Source organism: Malaya genurostris, chromosome 2 (genome assembly GCF_030247185.1).
Source record: "Malaya genurostris strain Urasoe2022 chromosome 2, Malgen_1.1, whole genome shotgun sequence".
Classification (NCBI taxonomy): Eukaryota; Metazoa; Arthropoda; class Insecta; order Diptera; family Culicidae; genus Malaya; species Malaya genurostris.
In genome coordinates, this window is record NC_080571.1 from 76,255,140 (window position 1) to 76,273,330 (window position 18,191).

Below are 18,191 nucleotides of genomic sequence, written 5' to 3' on the forward strand. Positions count from 1 at the left end.
CTTCCATATAAACGACTAGTTAGTAGGTTATATCTTACAAAATCAGAAACGTAAACAAATCCGCTCCATGGTAAATAATGCTTTACACAAACAAAAAAAAAGGTAAAACACTCACAAATATTCGCACAGATACCGCTGCTGTTGTATTGCCAGCATAATCGTACCATCGGGGTGGTGTTTAAGTTTTGCCGAAATCATGACTGCGAAGTCTTAGTATTGCTGCGGCAAGTTTGCATCGAGAATCGTCCATCATTCAGTGAATTTCTTTTTCGTAAAGCGGTTCCGTGTTCTTCATCAGAGCTCAATACTAACGAAGCTAACGAAACCAGTTCCAGGCAGACCGCTTTGCGTTGTATGATGGTGCTGCTGAAGATAAGCCAGGGGGAAGCATAAATTTAAACGTCAGTGGTGGTGGTGGCGGTAGTGGTGATAGGAAAAACGTAGGAAGAAGCCAATAGCTGTGCGAAATAATAATAAAAAATCTGGCGTAAACAACACACTTTGTTATCTGCTCACCTTCATTTACAAACTCTTAGCCGTTCGGACACAGAAATAAAAAAAAACATCGACGGCAATTAAGGTAACAATTGTGCGGCATAGCGCAGCATAACCCTACGAGTACGATTTTGGGAACCATTCATGATTCACTGTCAGAACCGTGGTGGAGTGCGTGTTACGCGGCCACTCAGCATTTATCGGGCGCAGTGATAAATAATGTAAACATGTATGACTCTCCTACTGCGCATTTAGATCGGTGCTGATACGGGGGAGCCCCACGTGCTCTCACTATTTTGTTCGTTTAAATCGATCTCCCGGTGATCATTCGTAATTTATTGATTGTCTAATCGTTGTTTTTTTTCGTCTGTTTGGTTTTCTTCCAGTCCAACATGGTCTCGTTCATGCAGCCACGAGGATATGGATCTCAAAGCGGGAATAGCATCAACAATTTCCATAGTGTGTTTGACAACGGCACGGCGGACACGGGCACGCCTCCACTGCTCGACCTGTCCGAGTTTCCATCGCTCACGAACGCGCGGGGTGGCCAGAGCGATCAATCGTTACCCCAGTCGAACGCACTGCAGCCTCCTGGGAGTAAACCGTACGGTAAGTGTAAGTCGATGCATCATTTCTTACTATCAACTAGCACGTAAGCCGATTTCGAACGGTGATTTTCAACACGATCCACCCTTGCAAGAGTGGAATCCATTGTCCAAAGTGGCAGTGGCAGCATGAGCAAAGTTGCTAGACGGTTTGAAAATCGCTGATTGAAATCATATCCGTTGGTGGAGTCGCATTAAAAATGTATGTTTTATGAGTGTACGTGCATAACGTTGCCAATATTTCAATACCGTTGTCGATTGAAAGAGCTTCAACAAGTTTCCAGAGAGTTGGAGAGTCAATAAATAATGTCCTTTTTTCGTTTCATCGTCGACTCATCAGTCCATGAGCAATGTTTAACTTCTAATTCTGATTGGTTCATCATGAACCGTTGAGCAGACTGTAAAGTAAATGGGTTTGAAACTCAACAATGATGGTTAATAATTATTTAAAAATTCACAAAATTCATATTGCTATTGTGACAGAAACATTTCTTAAGTCAAATGTCAAATTGTAACGCAATCCAGTTGCCATTTTTTCCAACGGTAAATTAAACATCGAATTTTACCTTTTTTTAATACTAAAGTTATCGAAACTGAACCCAGTCGTGGAATTGATTTTATCGCTGGAGCATATTTGCCATTCCAATGCATCGTTGAAAAATTAAATTTCTTTAAAGGCGACTTGCAGAAACTTACAACATATCGACCTACATTTTTCGTAATTGGGTACTTAAATGAAATGCATGTACAGTGCAGTTGTAGGCAAAATAAGAGTAATGGGAAAATACTTCATAATCAACTCTTACAGTTCTTTATCCCAGTAATCCGACTTGTTTCTCTTCCGTGAAAAACCCCTCTTCAATTGCTCTGGTTCAAACAGATGAATTTAACTTTTCGCCTTTCTCATATAGAAAGGTTGTACAATCACTGTGAAAACTGACTTTTTAACCTAGGCCCGGAGGGCTCAGCTCGACGAATTGAGCAAATGTCTGTGTGTATGTGACATATAATCTCATTCGATTTTCTCAGAGATGGCTGAACCGATTTTCACAAACTCAGATTCAAATGAAAGGTCTCAAGGTCCCATAGATCGCTATTGAATTTTAACCCGATCCGACTTCTGGTTCCGAAATTACAGGGTGATATGCACCAAAAAAATGAAAAAAATTGTCACTCACTTTTCTCAGAGATGGCGAGACCGATTTTCACAAACCTTAATTCAAATGAAAGGCCGTATGGTCCCATAGATCGCCATAGAATTTTATCTTCTTTCGACTTCCGGTTCCGGAATTACAAGGCAATATGTGCAAATGTATGAGAAAACTCGCACTCCATTTTCTCGGAATTTTCTCAACCGACTTTTACAAACTAAGATGCAAATGAAAAGTCTTTAATTTTTATTAAAAATCCTTGAAAAGTTTATCCAAATCTGACCAAACCCGGTTCCGGTATTACAGAGCGATTAGTGGTAATTTTCAATTTCATGAGTATTTTTTCACAAACGATGGCGAAACGAGGTGCACATTTTCGTGAAACTATAAATCTACTTTGGGACTAGTCTCCGGATTCCGGAAGCATCGATTATAGTGAAGAAAAGCTCCAAAACCGGAACTCACTTCGCTTTCTCAGCAACGGTTAAACCGATTTTCACAAATCATGATTCAAATCAAAGCTCTCAGTTTCTTAAAAGATACTGTGCTATTTCATCTAGATCCGCCTTCCGGTTTCGTAGTTACAGGGCAATGAGTATGAAAACTTTCAAACTGTCATACAAAATTGGGCAAAATCGGTACGCATCGGTACGTGCTGGTAAGGAAGAAGAAAACGCCACCGCCTTTATTCAAATTTGAAAAAAAAACTTCACAGTATCTTCGAGTGATATTTTCGGAAATATAGGTAACATGAGAAAGGTATCATTACTCCACTAGGTGATTAAAAAAAGGTTTTAGTGAATTGATTACTCATGTTGACTTTGACTCCGATCATCTTTCTGTAACATTCAGACTTCCCAACGAAGCTATAATTATTCCCATTAGTTTTATATTCAACTATCATAGAGCTAATTGGTTGGAATACTCATCTCACATTGAAAATCATGTGTATCATGAAATTATTTTAGAAAACTCTGCGAACATCGACACAGCAATAAGAAGTGTATCGAAAATAAGCTATCCACAAATTTTTCTTTCAAATTATGATAAAAAACGATATTTTATTCAGAATAAAAATTGATCCTTTATTGTACGAGGTTAAACTTGAGCATAATGAAAACTGGATGAAATTTAAGTTATTCATTCAGGAATTTTCGAACTTTTGTTCGAACGCTTTTCACCAAGTTCCGGACAAGTGTTGCATCGCATTTTTTGGACGCTTGAACCCAATTTTTTTTAACTCCTGCATATTCCCAACTGCCTTAGCAGTCTTCCCGATTGCCCAGTAACGGGAACCCTCTTCCCGATTGCCCAGTAACGTTCGATGGATCGAAGCTGAGGGCAATTTGGTGGATTGATATTTCCTCAACGAAATTTATACCCTTTTCCGCAAGCCAATTGAGAGTGGGTTTGGCATAGTGAGCCGACGCTAAATCCGGCCAACACAGTGGAGGTGTACTATGCTTCTTATATAAAGGCAGCAATCTCTTCTGGCGACACTCAGATCGATAGATTTCTGCATTTATAGTTCCGGTAGTGTGAAAAATGGTTGACTTCAAACCACAGGCACATATTGCTTGCCATACCAGTACGTTTCGACCGAATTTCTTCACTTGAATCGACCTGTCCGAATCGCTTACAACCTCCACAACGACGACAGTAAAGTATTGTGGGCCTGGACGGTTTTTTGAGTCCTCCTTTACATAAGTCTCATCGTCCATCAAAACGCATGCTTCCGGACACTGAAAAAGACGCGAATACAATTTCCGGGCCCTTGTTGCTGCACGCTTCTTCTGTTCTACACTTTGTTTCGAGATTTTCTGCTTCTTGTAGGTCTTCAAGTGATTTTGCCTGGATCATTCCGACACTCGTTCCTGCTTTTTTGGCCAAATCACGTATTGACATTGATTTGTTCTTCATGATTAGAGATACCACTTTCTGGTCCAGTTTCGGATTGGAAGAACCGGGTTTATGGCCTCTTCCTGGTAGCTCATCCAAAGAATAGTGTTCCCCAAACTTATTAATGGTGGTTTTAACACTGGTATGATGAATTCCATACCGCTTTGCCAATTTTCGCATAGTAATACCCTTCTCACTTAGCCATTTGTCCAGAACCTTAATTTTCATTTCCTTTTCAATACGCGACATTTGGAAAACGCAGAATTTCAACCGCACAAACAAGTAAACAAACGAAAGCTGACAGCCAAACGCACAGCGTGCTGTGATCTGAGCATACAAAACCATCACAAATACATGCGTACAACACAAATGTATGTGGATAGCTTATTTTTGATACACTCCTTAGATAATTTGAATGATTACCTTATCGAAGCTAGTAATCTTTTAGCTCCCAAAGCTCAAACTAAATCAAATTCTCCTATCATCGATGACGAATTTTCTGCTTTTCGTTCGGTTGAAGAATGTTCGGAGACGACAGTATCAACGTTCTCGTGATGCTGCTATGAAAAATATAGTTGAGGATTTACAAAATCAAATTAAACATAGATTTACTCTTTTGCGAAATGAAAAATTCGCTAAAGAAGTTGAACAAATTAAACCATAATCTAAACCAGTGATTCCCAAAGTGGTCCCTACAGCCCACTGGTGGGTTCTAGCTCATTTTTAGTGGGTAGTAAACTTAAAATTGACAACAGGTGGGCAATGAGTTGCAAATAGTGGGCTTCGCTAGTAGAAAAAAAATCTTTCTGAGATAGGCCCTGGGTAAATGTGGAAAACTTTTCCATATATCAATACAATCCAGAATCAAACCAATCTATTTGTTGTAAGAATGATGTCATTAGTAAATCGTAAAAGTGAGAAGACAAATGCTTAAGTGGTGTTAGGAAATTCAGGTACAGGTTCAAAATTCAGAATTAGAATCCAGGCCCATATTCATGATTCAAATGTATACCTCGGATCTTTGTTGAATTTTCAGAATTCGAATCCAAAATCTTGTTCAAATCCAGAATTAAGATCCAGAATTTTGCTTCCCAAATCAGAATTTAGGTTCAGATCCAAAATTTCTCCAGAAATTCGAATCCAGATTCTAGGTCTGGGATAAGAATTCAGGTCCAAAACTGAAGTCCAGGTTTAAGTTCAAAATTCAGGTCACGGAAAACTATGAATTCCTGTCAGGAGTTCAAGTCTAGAACCCAGAATTCGGATCCCGATTTCCTCTTAGTAATCCAGGTCCTTATTCTGAAACTAGGTGCAGAATTCAGGTGAAGAGTCAAGGTTCAGGATCTAGGTTCCAAAACTCTGTTAGGAGTTCCAATCCTGAATAAACCTCTATCAAGAATTTTGGTCCTGAACCTTCCTAAATCTGAGAATTCTGGTCCAGAATCGAAGTCCCGAATTTAGGTTCAGAATTCAGATTGTGCACTTAGATTATTCAAATACATATACAGAGGCAGTGGCGTCTCGTGCACTGCACAACTGGTCAAATTGAAGGAAATTACTGCATCCCCTTCCGCATTCAATTGTTCTTTAGACTCTCTATTTATTCGCCGAAATTGCGTGTATTTACACAGATCTCATATACATCCAATTTAAAATTTCCAGTATCTCTTGTCGCCGTGACACTAATTTCAAGCTCTGGCACGTTGTGCTCTGTGAGAACTTGTATGCACACCTTCAGGAGAGGTAGAAGTGGCTTATGCTTATGGCATATAAAAACCAAGTGCTGTTTCAGTTGCAACGTCGAAGCGGTTTTATTGATGTAGTTATTGATAGATTTGTTCGACGGTGAGAACCGAATTATTCTGTTATATTTATGATACGAAAAAAGTTTAATAAAAAAATCCCATCCGAAGTTATATCGTTGTATTGAAGACCACAAGCGAATATTCATTCCTCAACCTTTAGTTTTCGCTTAAAATTAATTGTGACATCTAATATCATACCACAAAAGTAGTGCACAACCCAAAAATTTTGTCCCGAGACGACATTGTACAGAGGTTAGGTCAAGTAACTCCACTCATGTCCAGGTTCTGAATCCAAGCAGAGAATACTGGTTCAGGATCAGAATACAGATCCAAGGTCAGAATCTTTATCCAGAATACAGGTACAGAACTCAGATCCAGAATTAAAGTCTTTATTCATGTTACAAAATTTGGACCTAAAATCCAAGTCCAGAGTTCTAGGTTCAGGTTCAGATCCCAAAATTAGGATACAGTTCCATGTTTACAATTCTGGCGCATGTCAAATTATCAGAGTAATCTTGTTTAGAATCCTGAATCCAGGTCTATAATCTTGCTCCATATTTAGACTCAAAATCTACGTCTGTAGTTCAAATCAAGAAACTAGGTTCAGGTTTGGAATCCGAGTCCATGCTCCGAATCCAAGATTTCTGCTTCGAGTTTAGAAGTTTCTGTCAGAATTCTGGTTCAAAATCCATGTCCATATTCAGCATTAAGATCCGGAAAGCTTGTTCGATAACCAGATCCAGTGTTCAGGACCAAAATACAAATCTAGATAGCGCTTAATTATTGTTGAGTGAGAGGACTTGCGAGTTTTCCTAACAATCATAAAAATAAATACTAACAAAAGTTTCGTTTTTGTCTCTTACACAAGTGAAACCTAAACAATAAATTCTCCTAACCAGAGAACTTTCTTTTTTTTTGTAGAAACAGACAATGAAAATTATAGAATGATAGTACTCAAGGGAGAGCAAGGATGTGAAAATATAGAACGGAAAAGTGAGACGTGACAGAGGGTCATTTAAGCAAGCAGAAATCTTCTAGTAACTTAACTTTTACCATCTATCAGAGGAGTTGGGCTTAGGCATCTGAACAATGCGAATCACCCAAGTCTCTGGTATGTCGGAAAGTAGTGATAAAGGTCTTTTACCATTTACTATCCGAACCGGCAAAAGAAAAGTTACCAGAAGTTGTCACTTTCTACTTGCGACGGCATTCTCACACACAATGAGTTCTTCACTGCATGGATGTTTTTTCTTAATCTCTATACGGCTAGTTGAATATCGGAATGGAAGGTTTGTGCGAACTATTGCTTATGTGCCCAGAGTCACAGCGTGTTGGCTGTTTAGCCTAGGTTGTAAGCGGCGTGCAGTTAGCGCTCCATTCATCGCTACCCCGATGGAAACCCATCATGTTAATTTTTACTCTTTTTCTTTTTTAACGACTAAGTTTAGTAGTCAATATTTCTTTTTTCTTTTTGCGATATTCTCCCTCTGTCCGATAAATGACCCTCTGTCACGTCTCACTTTTTCGTTCTATATTTTCACATCCTTGCTCTCCCTTGAGTACTATCATTCTATAATTTTCATTGTCTGTTTCTACAAAAAAAAAGTTCTCTGGTTAGGAGAATACCGCAAAAAGAAAAAAGAAATATTTACTACTAAACTTAGTCGTTAAAAAAGAAAAAGACTAAGCAATAAATTACTCGAAAAGTTACTTTTGGAAGAGCACCTGAAAAAAAATCACAGTGCCACAAGAAATACACTGGAGTTGCTCTTCTAGACATAGAAAAAGCATTTGACAGTGTTTGGCACAAAGGTTTAATAGCAAAAATGTCTGATTTCCAGTTTCCTATTTATTTGATCAAAATGATTCAAAATTATTTAATTGATCGTACTCTTTAGGTTAGCTATCAGAATTGTAAATCTGAATTGCTACCCGTACGAGCCGGTGTTCCGCAGGGTTCGAGCGTAGCTCCAATCTTGTATAATATTTTCACTTCTGATCTTCCAAAACTACCCGTTGGTTGTCAGAAATCGCTATTCTGTAACGACACAAGTCTGTTAGCCACGGGTAGAAATCTAAGAGTGATCTGCAGTCGCCTACAAAGAAGTTTAAATATTTTCAGTGATTATCTGTCAAAATGGAAAATTAAACCAAATGCAGTCTGATTGAGCTAAATACTTAGGTTTAACGTATGACAAAAAACTCACTATCAAGGATCACATTGAAGGAATCCAGGCAAAGTGTAATAAATATATTAAATGTTTATATCCTCTTATAAACAGAAATTCTAAGCTCTGTCTAAAAAACAAATTGTTAATTTATAAACAAATTTTCAGACCAGCCATGCTTTATGCAGTACCAATTTGGTCAAGTTGTTGTTCCACCAGGAAGAAAACGCTTCAAAGGATTCAGAATAAAATTCTGAAAATGATTTTGAAGCGTCCTTCCTGGTTTAGTACAAATGAGTTACACAGACTCACAAATATAGAACCATTAGATGTAATGTCACATAATATTATAAGCAAATTCCGACAAAAATCGATGCAATCTTCAATTGAATCGATTCGCTCTCTGTATTAGTTAGTAAGATAGTATATAAGTTCCTTTTCCCCATTACACAATACAAATAGGTTTACAATTTTCCGTACACAAAATCACAGAATTACGGAAGCAAATGATGTCCTCATGGTAACAACCAAATCATGTATATAATAGGTCTGAAAAATCACCACTTGTGGCTGAACACCCAATTTAAATCTTAATAATTAAATTTCAACTCATATTCCAATAAACATTTATTAAAAAAAGTAGATAAAATGGCAGACGCTGTAAAACTGATTGTGTAATATTTTTAATTTTAGATGAACTTCGCGCCACATCGGTTTCGCAGTTTTGAATGACTTCATCACAAAAACCCACTTTGCATACTTTGTTTCTCAAAAATTGATCTAGGCCGTCTTTTGAAAAGCTCCAAACTAATTTAACCATTTTTTCGAACAGTTGTTGTCGAAAAATGACAAATCCTTCAAAAAAGTGTTGTGCTAGTGATGTTCTCAAAATCAGTCAAATTTTCGAATAAAATACCGAAAAAATCCTTATCGAGTTCTACACTGATAAAAATTGATTTTTGAATTTAAAATCGATTATTGAAAAAAATCATTTTTGATTTTGATAAAATTCTGTCCCAAGATGGGTGATTACAAACCGTTCATAAATTGCAAAATGGACACTTTTAAAAAATCTCTAACAAAACTTTTTCTTGACCATCTTTTTCATTCAGCGTATTTTTAGTTTTTGAAAACTAAACTCAACTGAAAGTTATTATTATTCAAGAATCAAATTTGTAAGAAAATTACACCAAATACCCTATTTCTAGTTGCCCAATATTAGCCGAAATTACCAGTACTGAATAAGAAAAATTTTAATTTAAAACAGAAAAATTATTCCATTTAAGACCAGGCTCCTTCAAAAAACGAAGATGGCTCTGGCTGTTATGAATATTGAACTGTAACAGCTGATGTCGATTGTTTCAAGAAGTTAGACATCTTTCATGAATATTCAGTTCATATTGCTTTGAGTTTTTATTTTTTTTAAACAGTTTTTCACTGTGTTATTTATGAGCAATTTTGTGTTAACTAAGCAGCATTTGCGGGAAGTTGTAGTTTTCTGTTTTGATTGGAAGGAACGTTCGAATAAAGTGCATCAAATGCTTGTGGATGTTTATGGTGATAATGCTCCAACTGATAAATCATGTAGGGAAGATTTCAGCGTTGAAGACAGGCCTCACTCTGATCAACCGAAAAAGTTCGAAGACAAACAGTTGAAGGTATTACTAGGTGAGGATCCGAGTCAAACGCAAGAAGAGCTTCCAGAATCATTGGAAGTGACTCAACAAGCAGTACCTGTGTACCACTTGCGAGCAGCCGATTCAAAGGAAAGGATTTTTTCCATCGAATTGTTACTGGAGATGAAAAAAGGATATTCTATGATAACCCCAAGAAAAACAATATCACACAATGCCCGTTCAATTGTTTCCATCGACCTCAACATCCACATCAAAGCCGAATATTCATGGTTTGAAGGTCATGTTGTGCATCTGGTGGGACGAAAAGGGTGTACTATGAGCTGCTACAACCAGACTATACTATAACGAGCCATCGGTATAGGCTGTAATTGGTGCGTTTGAGCTGTGCATTATGAGAAGAACAAAATACAAGCAAAGACATTATAAAGTTATTCTCCTGCATGACAATACTCGGTCTCATGTCGTGAAAAAATATTTGGAAACGCTGAAGTGGGACATTTTGCCACACCCGCCGTATTCTCCTGACATTACTCCATCTGATTACTGGTTGTTCTGACGGATGCAGCCCGATCTGGCAGATCATCGGTTTACTTCTTTCGTAGAAATCGAAAACTGGCTTCAAATTTGGATCGAACTCAAAAGACGAGACATTTTTCCGAGATGGAATTCGAAAATTACCTCAAAGGCGAGGAAAAGTAGTAACTAGCCATGGACGATACTTTGATTAATTTTTAAATTCTTTTTGTTTAGAAATAAATGCATTTTTGACCCAAAAAAAAAAACGAACCTAATTAATTTGTTCTCACAATACATTAAGAGCTATAAGCTAACGCTACGTTAATTCTTGGCACTGGTTATTTAAATAGATATAATTGTAGTGAGAATGTTTATTATAAATAAACATGTTAGTGGAAATAATGTCTGTAATTTATTTTAAATTAGAAAATTGTAAGTTTTGAATTATATGGAAAACTTTAAGTTTCGTTAGTCGTTTAAATTCCGAATTGGATATAATATTTTTCTCTCTTACTCTTACTAAATTATCTGAATATAACTTTTGAGAATAGTTCTCTTGAGTAGTACTAGTTTTGGTGAACAAGGCGAATATTCATACAAAACAGCAAGTCAGAATCAGAGTTCTTAATTACGACGCGGAACTCGAGCTTCTCTTTCAACAAACTGATCCAGTGTATAAACAGGTCAAGGCTTGTCCATACGATAACTTACTTATAAAACCAACTCTGAACTTTTACTTTGAACCTGACAAAAAAAATCAAACTTACATCAACAAACCTCTAAAGCAGAAGGTATTGATGGTTGTATATAGTTGTGAATATTGATGGTGATCCGTGTTCCCGGGTAGGTGTAAATAGCAAACAAAGGTCAAAATAATAACAAATTTTACCATCATATCTTGGCTTGATGTTTCTGTGTTGTCAGAGCGATACTTGATATTTTCGTGATATTTCATCAAGGGATCAAGACATTGTACAATATCTGTTCAACATCAAAATTAGTAATAATTACTTATTTCGTTATTGATGAGCTATTTCAATTTCATTAAGTAAATTGACCCAGTAGTTTTATCTTTAAATAAAATACCATTTAATAAACTGCATCAGAATCAGATGAGAGAAATACTTAAGATATTACTCTATTCTAAATGCTAGAATATAAAATAATTAACAAATTCATCTTCTATAAATATTTTGTTCTTGGTTTGATATTACAATGACAGAATTTTTTATTTTGTTGCTATTTTATCATGCAGGTTTTGTTATGATTTTTGATATTTTAACTCTTATTTCAAACTAAATAATGTTAATTTCTACCATTGAGATGTTTGATTTTAATGACAGAATTTGGTATTGGTTTGCAAATCACTTCTACCCGGGTTCTGCCTTTGGTAAATGTTTTTTTCACAATATTTTCATTCATTAAACCTGGTAAACTTTTTCCATGAACATGAGCTTAGCGAGGCCACTAACAAGCAACAAATTATCCACTGGGTTTCGATTTGCTTTCAAGATTATCTAGGAGGGGTGCTTCGTTAACTTCATACAAATTTAACGAAGTACTGGAAAAATTTAACAAGATTGAAAAACAAATTCAAAATTACCGTAACTCATTAGTAACTCATTAGCAACAAATTGTATTATATATTTAAGAAAAGTCTAGTCTAGATGATAGTTTCGTAAGCCAGTTATCGTAATATAATTGAACTATTAAAAATCAAGTACGGATTTCGTAATAAAAATTTTATTCCTGTGAAATAGTGGAAATATATATCCGGTTTTGAAATATTGACTTGGAACAGAATTTTTACATGAATATGTTCCAAATATCGAACAAGCATGTTGTTAATTTGTTTGCTGTGTTTCGATACTTAATAAATTTTACAAAAAGAATTTAAATATTATTAAAATATTTAAGATGTTATTTGGAAATTAATTTCTCAGAAGTATTGTGATAATTATTTTGTGTTCTTTTATTAGAAGATGGTTGTAGAAGATCTATGGAAACAAATTCAACAGAAAACAAACACACACTGCACTACAAGGCTTTTTTTCCTATTCTGCTTTGCCACCGACACTGAGTTCTGAAACTGAATTCAAGACCTGGATTCTGAAAATGAGTTCAGGTTCATAATTCTAGAACTAAATTTAATACCTCATCTCTTGATATGGATTCCGAAACTGAATTCTGAGCCAGTCCCAGATTTCGAATTTAGTTCTTGAATTCAGTTTCAGAATTCAGTCCCGGCCCTAGCCCAGATGGCAAAGAAGATTCAATAGTTGTAAACATTGGACAAACTCTGCAAATTTTAGAACCATTAAAATATTTCCAAGGATTATACGAAAAGTACACCTACTGAGTGTGTAAATCTACAAAAAGGTGTATTTGCTCTGCATGTTATTTAATTGTATGGTAGAATAGATTTGTCATCAAAAAGTAGTACTTTAGTATAGATGCACCGTTACAACTCTGGAAGCGAAACTATAAAAGAATTGCGAGAATTGCGTTAAACAAAAAGCATGTAAGAAAAATTGACTGGTTCTGACGAATCATTTGAACCATGAACAGGTAGATGTGCAAGAAGTTAATTTTTCAACAGGGACTTTTGATCAGTGTTGCGAAAATATCAAATTATCGAATATCACCGCTGAATAAAAATCATGCCCGATCTTAGACATCGACAAAATCTCTTTCAATACCACTATAGTGATGTTCCATAAACGCCATCGCACGGTGTCACATTCAACATATCATGTCAATTGTATGGGTGCGCAGTGCTGCTATTTTGGCGCGCACGAATTTGACATTTCTTTCCCCTACATCTGTGTACGAGATCCGATGCGAACTCGCCTGAGGGCGCCATGCTCGTAAAAAATGTTGTTGCCAATGATTTGTTCGGGAAATGTGAGAGCTGGATATCTTATTAATATGATGTCTTTGGTTTAATCTAATTAGAGTAAATCAGCCCTGGAATTGAAACTTGGTCTTATGTCTCTACAATCAATATTTAGAATGTATTTTTTTACTGTTTTGACATTTTACATTGCTATTGCGTACTACATGAAATGAAAAGTTCCGGGCCCAATACCAAATTTCATGACAATCTATCCACTAGTGTTTGAATAATAGCTGATCGTGTCAGACTAGTTCTAGTTTTCATTAAGCTATGGAAAAAGACGCACAAGCGCATTTATGCATAAAAGCAACGAATGATCGAGAATGATCACTCATAGTCTTGTGCGCATTTTTAGAATATCCTTGTAGTGATATTGAAAGCAATGAAATTATACTCAGCGATGATATTTGACTAGGTGATAGTTGCGCAACAATGATCAGAAATGATAATGCTGCTCCAATATCAATCTTAGAGAATCAAACGATTTTCGTTCTCATACTCGGTGATGATTTTGTAAACGATAATCACCGACGATTATTATCGGTGATGAAAGCCGATTGATTTGATTTTTTGAGAATGATAATGCCAGCACTGCTTTTGGTTCGTTATAGTTGACGCGGGAGGGTTGATAAACTGTCGTTATGTTTTCGTTCAATTTTGGTTTTGCCTCATTCGCCTGTTTACATCAGTACGTATATTTATCGAACATCACCAACGATCTTTTATGGGGAATTTTTAATGTTTACCGTAAAGCACTAGTATATTTCAACCTAAAGAAGCTGGAAACCAGGGCTACAAATGAAAGTTGTTAACTCGATCGTACCACGACAAAAAGGTCAAATTACAAATGATTTTGTTTACTCTTTCTTTCGCGAATTACTAGATTGATTTGATATATCAATTCTTCACGTGACTTTGATTGCAAAATCACAAGCTGACGATTAATATTGGAAATTGATTTTTTTTAACAGCTCCGTGATACTCGAGAGAGAAAGTAACCAAACAGTGACTGTCATTTGCAGTGAGGTTCTTTTTTCTATGAATTATGTAAAAATCTTTTTACATCAAATGTTTATATTAGTATGGTAATTGGGATAGTCTTAAGTAGCTTAGTTTAAATATAACCTATAATGTACGGAGACATTGGCCTAAATTTTCGCCCTTTTCTGTTCTTTTCCCCCCTTTACAGTCGGTATGGTAAAGCAGCCAACGTCCGAGCAAACGGAGTTCACGATGTCGAGCGAAGACTTCCCGGCACTGCCCGGTACGCAGAACGCGGAAAGCGGTCAGCTGGCGGCGAGTCAAGGGCTGCAGGGCGTTCATCATCATCATCATTCAGATCATCATGGTGCCGATAGTCTAGGTAAGACGGGTGGTCCGATCGGTGGTGCTGCCGGCCTGGGAATGGACTTGCAAAACGACACTGGCAATTCCAACGTGAACATGGACAAGGGAGCTATGAAACGAGGCGTACAAACATCACCCAATGGTAACTATTCTTACGATGGCATCGGCTATCCGGCCCTCTGTGTCACCTTCAAGCTCACCACTCACATTCGACTGGTTTTTAGGAATGGTAACGAATATTCCTGCTAGTATGGTCAATAACCAATTCGGTATGGTTGGTCTCTTAACGTTCATCCGCGCCGCCGAATCCGATCCAAACCTGGTAACGTTAGCGATGGGCCAGGACCTAACGGCACTTGGACTGAACCTGACATCGGTCGAAAACCTGTATCCTAGTTTCGGCGGCCCCTTTGCCGATTCCCCGGCGAGGTAGGTGTTAACCGTATGTGTGTATGTATATGTGTGGTAGTGTGTGAGAGCTGATGGCGGTATCGGAGTATAATGCTTTTAAATTTTGCGTTTTTAATTTAACTCTTTATTTATTTTTCACCGGAATAAACTGGTAACAAGCCGGGAATTTTAGTGCGAAAAATATTACTAGGCCAAATCTGAGTAACGTTTTTCCTGACTCAAGAGCTGAAGTAGAACCGTAGTTGCACTTCGTGATTGATCTAATGAGTGAAAATGCACAATGAATCAAATCATTTTCACTGTGTATACTCACTCACTAAAAACTTTTCATTATGTGGACAATAACGACACCGGCCACGACCAAAGGCTGTGCTAGTGAGGAAAAAAGGAATCGAGAAACTGCCTCTCTACGAGTATCACAGAATAGGAGATGTATTAAGTAGGGATGGGAGAAGATCTTTGATATTTCTAGGTACACGAAACGATCTCATTAAAAAATATAGCGTACGAAGCGATAAAGTTCAAGAATTCGTAAAAGCTGACAGCCAGTAGATCTGGCACATAATTCATTTGTCAATTTTTCCACTTTTGAACATGAAGCGCGATAAAAAACTATTTTGAAACCTGCTCTCAAACCAATATATTCAAAAAAGTTTACCAGGGTAGCTGGCTACCGGGAAAAATCATTGGTTTTCTTGTAAACGTTTGAAGTTTGACGTGTAAAATAACTAAAGATCTACTATCGATTATCAAAAGTGAGCTATATTTATTTATTTACTTTATTGTTTGATTCCATCTGATTGTAGTCTACAAGAAACATTACTTTTTACGAGGATTGTTACTTCAGTATTTAGCGTAAAAATCAAAACAGTAATATATTTGATCGGAAATGGTTTTATTGTTTTTCAAAATATTCCCCTAGATGATCAATACACTTTTGCATACGCTTGAACTAATTTTCATAACATTTTTTCCAGACTTCATGAGGTACCCCCAAAACATGGTTTTTGAACGCTTCAACAGCTTCTTCAGGAGTATTGAATCATTCTCTACGCAGTTTAGGGAACAAAATAGAAGTCGTTAGGTGCCAAGTCAAGACTATACGGCCCATCAATTCAACGTTTTGGGTGCTCAAATATTCGGTTGTTTGAGCCGATGTGTGAGAGCTTGCATTATCGTGATGAAGAATGATTTTGCGTCCTGCGTTCGTTTTCCTAATTTCACGAAAAAACTTCTGGCAAACAAATGGCGGTATGCCAATCACAATTTACGGTCTTACGGTCCTCTAAATCAACGGTACCGAGGTATCCGTTTATACCGAAAAAACAAGCCATCATGTTCTTTGAAGTGTTTCGAGTGCGACCAACTTTTGTTCTGCTAGGGGCACCCATACAGTCGACTGCTGTTTAGTTTCGGGCTCATATGTGTAAATACATGTTTCATCACCTGTGTAGATGTTATATACAGAATTTGAAGCACCACGATTGATTTTTTTCAGCATTTCTTTCCACCAATCGATACGAGCCTTTTTTTTGCGCGATTGTCAAATAATCCCACCAACGCGAAAACATGTATTTCACGACTAAATTTTTATGTCTCCATTTCACGATACGTCACATGACGATCTTCCATTATCTGATTTTTCAAAGCATTTTTTGGTAAGCGAACTACGAACACGATTGAATTCGTTGTTCCCAGTTTTTTTTTCAGTCGCATAGGATGGTGCTATACTGCCAAAAGTCAAACTAAGTTGATTAAAGCACTCTTGTTTTGATAATCCGCGACGAAAATCGTAATAAATCATTGCATGATAATGTTTACGATTTAATTCCATATTTTTGTAGTGAATACGACTTACTTTACTATGGGGCGCCTTTTCAAAATTTACGGTCTGAGAGAGTGATAAGTTTTTGATTGTGAATATCTCTTGTTGTATCTAACGAATCAACACAATATTTGCTACATGCCATCGGAAATATGATCACAATTTTATGATAACATTTTCAGTTGTGTGATATAATCTCATATAATTTGAAATTTAACTTTTCTGAAATGTTTGGTATATACGAGTATCAGAGAGGATAATTCATAAGGCGCGTTTGCCTTTCTCGTATTTTTAAAGCTCATAGCTCAGTGATCTGTGAAAGGATTTGTATAATCTAACTACCAATAGAATCGAAATTTTTCAACTTAAACGTGTATAGCAATAGCACACTATTGAAAAACCAGTCTCATTTGACCCATGTCAACAGCAGCCAATCAGAACGCGTTATGAGGAAGAGAACAAAATATCTGCTCCTGTACAACAAATCGTTCGAGAAAAATGTGTCGAACAGTGCTTAATATCGTAGTAAGTTACACAATTTGGTCCTTCTGAAAAGCAGAAATGAATCCCGTTCAGCATCCTGATAGTTTCTTTCAATGAAATGCAAATTCGAAATGAAATAGTCGAAATTAAAATTCTATATGCTGCTATTTTTAAAGCCGTTAGGACCGCCCATTAGTGAAAAAGCTACGAACGAAATCACGTAAAAAGAAACCTCTTAACAAAAATTGGATCAGTTTGGATTCTATCGCCACTGCGATCAGATGTATTGTGTGCAGTTTGCAAAGCTAGTTTCGCTTCCTACAAAAACGATTACGTCACAGCTGCTAGTCGTTTGCATTGGTTAAAAAACAACGAATAGGAGACAACGGTGGAGTGCATCACACAAAATCAGCCGTTCTAATGGCTCAAAAAGTTTTCTAAAGAACTGTTGGGATTTCTTCTTCGCAAATCGAAGGTAAATATCCTCAGTTTAGTGCAAATCTAGAACAGTTTGTTAAGATTTGTGCACTTTTCGCTGTGTGAAATTCACAGTAATCGCGATCAAGTGAAGCCTTCTTTGTTTGATCAACTAATTGATATTAGGAAGTGTTAAGGAACATGTCAGTTGTTTTCGTATTCACGACATCCAGTAATGTCTCTGACATTACCCACCAACCTTTTTTCTGAGGCCAAACTTTCAACTCACTGTAAATAAAACCAATTGGCACATTGCCGCGAAACTGAATTACCGGTAGTGACACCTGTCAATTACAAATGGAACCAAGAAAAGGAGGATTCTTTCGAAAAGTTTCATATCGGCAGTAGTGATTTGCAACATTTTTATCGTTTATTCAAAAGTACAAATAGATTTCAGCAATAAAAGTACACTCGGAGTAGAAGAAAATCGATTTCAAAGTGATTACTACTACTTTTACAGTATGAACTACGATTAA

The 18,191-nt window shown here is 36.7% G+C and overlaps 1 protein-coding gene across 5 annotated transcripts in view; it reads left to right on the forward strand.

Moving 5' to 3' along the window:
- Nucleotides 1–18,191, forward strand: part of LOC131427498 (regulator of gene activity) — an 80,419-nt gene that overhangs the window by 56,800 nt on the left and 5,428 nt on the right. For 4 of the 5 annotated variants that reach the window (XM_058590731.1, XM_058590734.1, XM_058590732.1 and 1 more), the window contains exons 4-6: nt 882–1,110; nt 14,362–14,661; nt 14,744–14,948. In XM_058590731.1, the coding sequence (XP_058446714.1) occupies nt 882–1,110; nt 14,362–14,661; nt 14,744–14,948 (734 nt within the window). The remainder of the gene's footprint in view (nt 1–881; nt 1,111–14,361; nt 14,662–14,743; nt 14,949–18,191) is intronic. The other variant, XM_058590735.1, reaches the window with a different exon arrangement.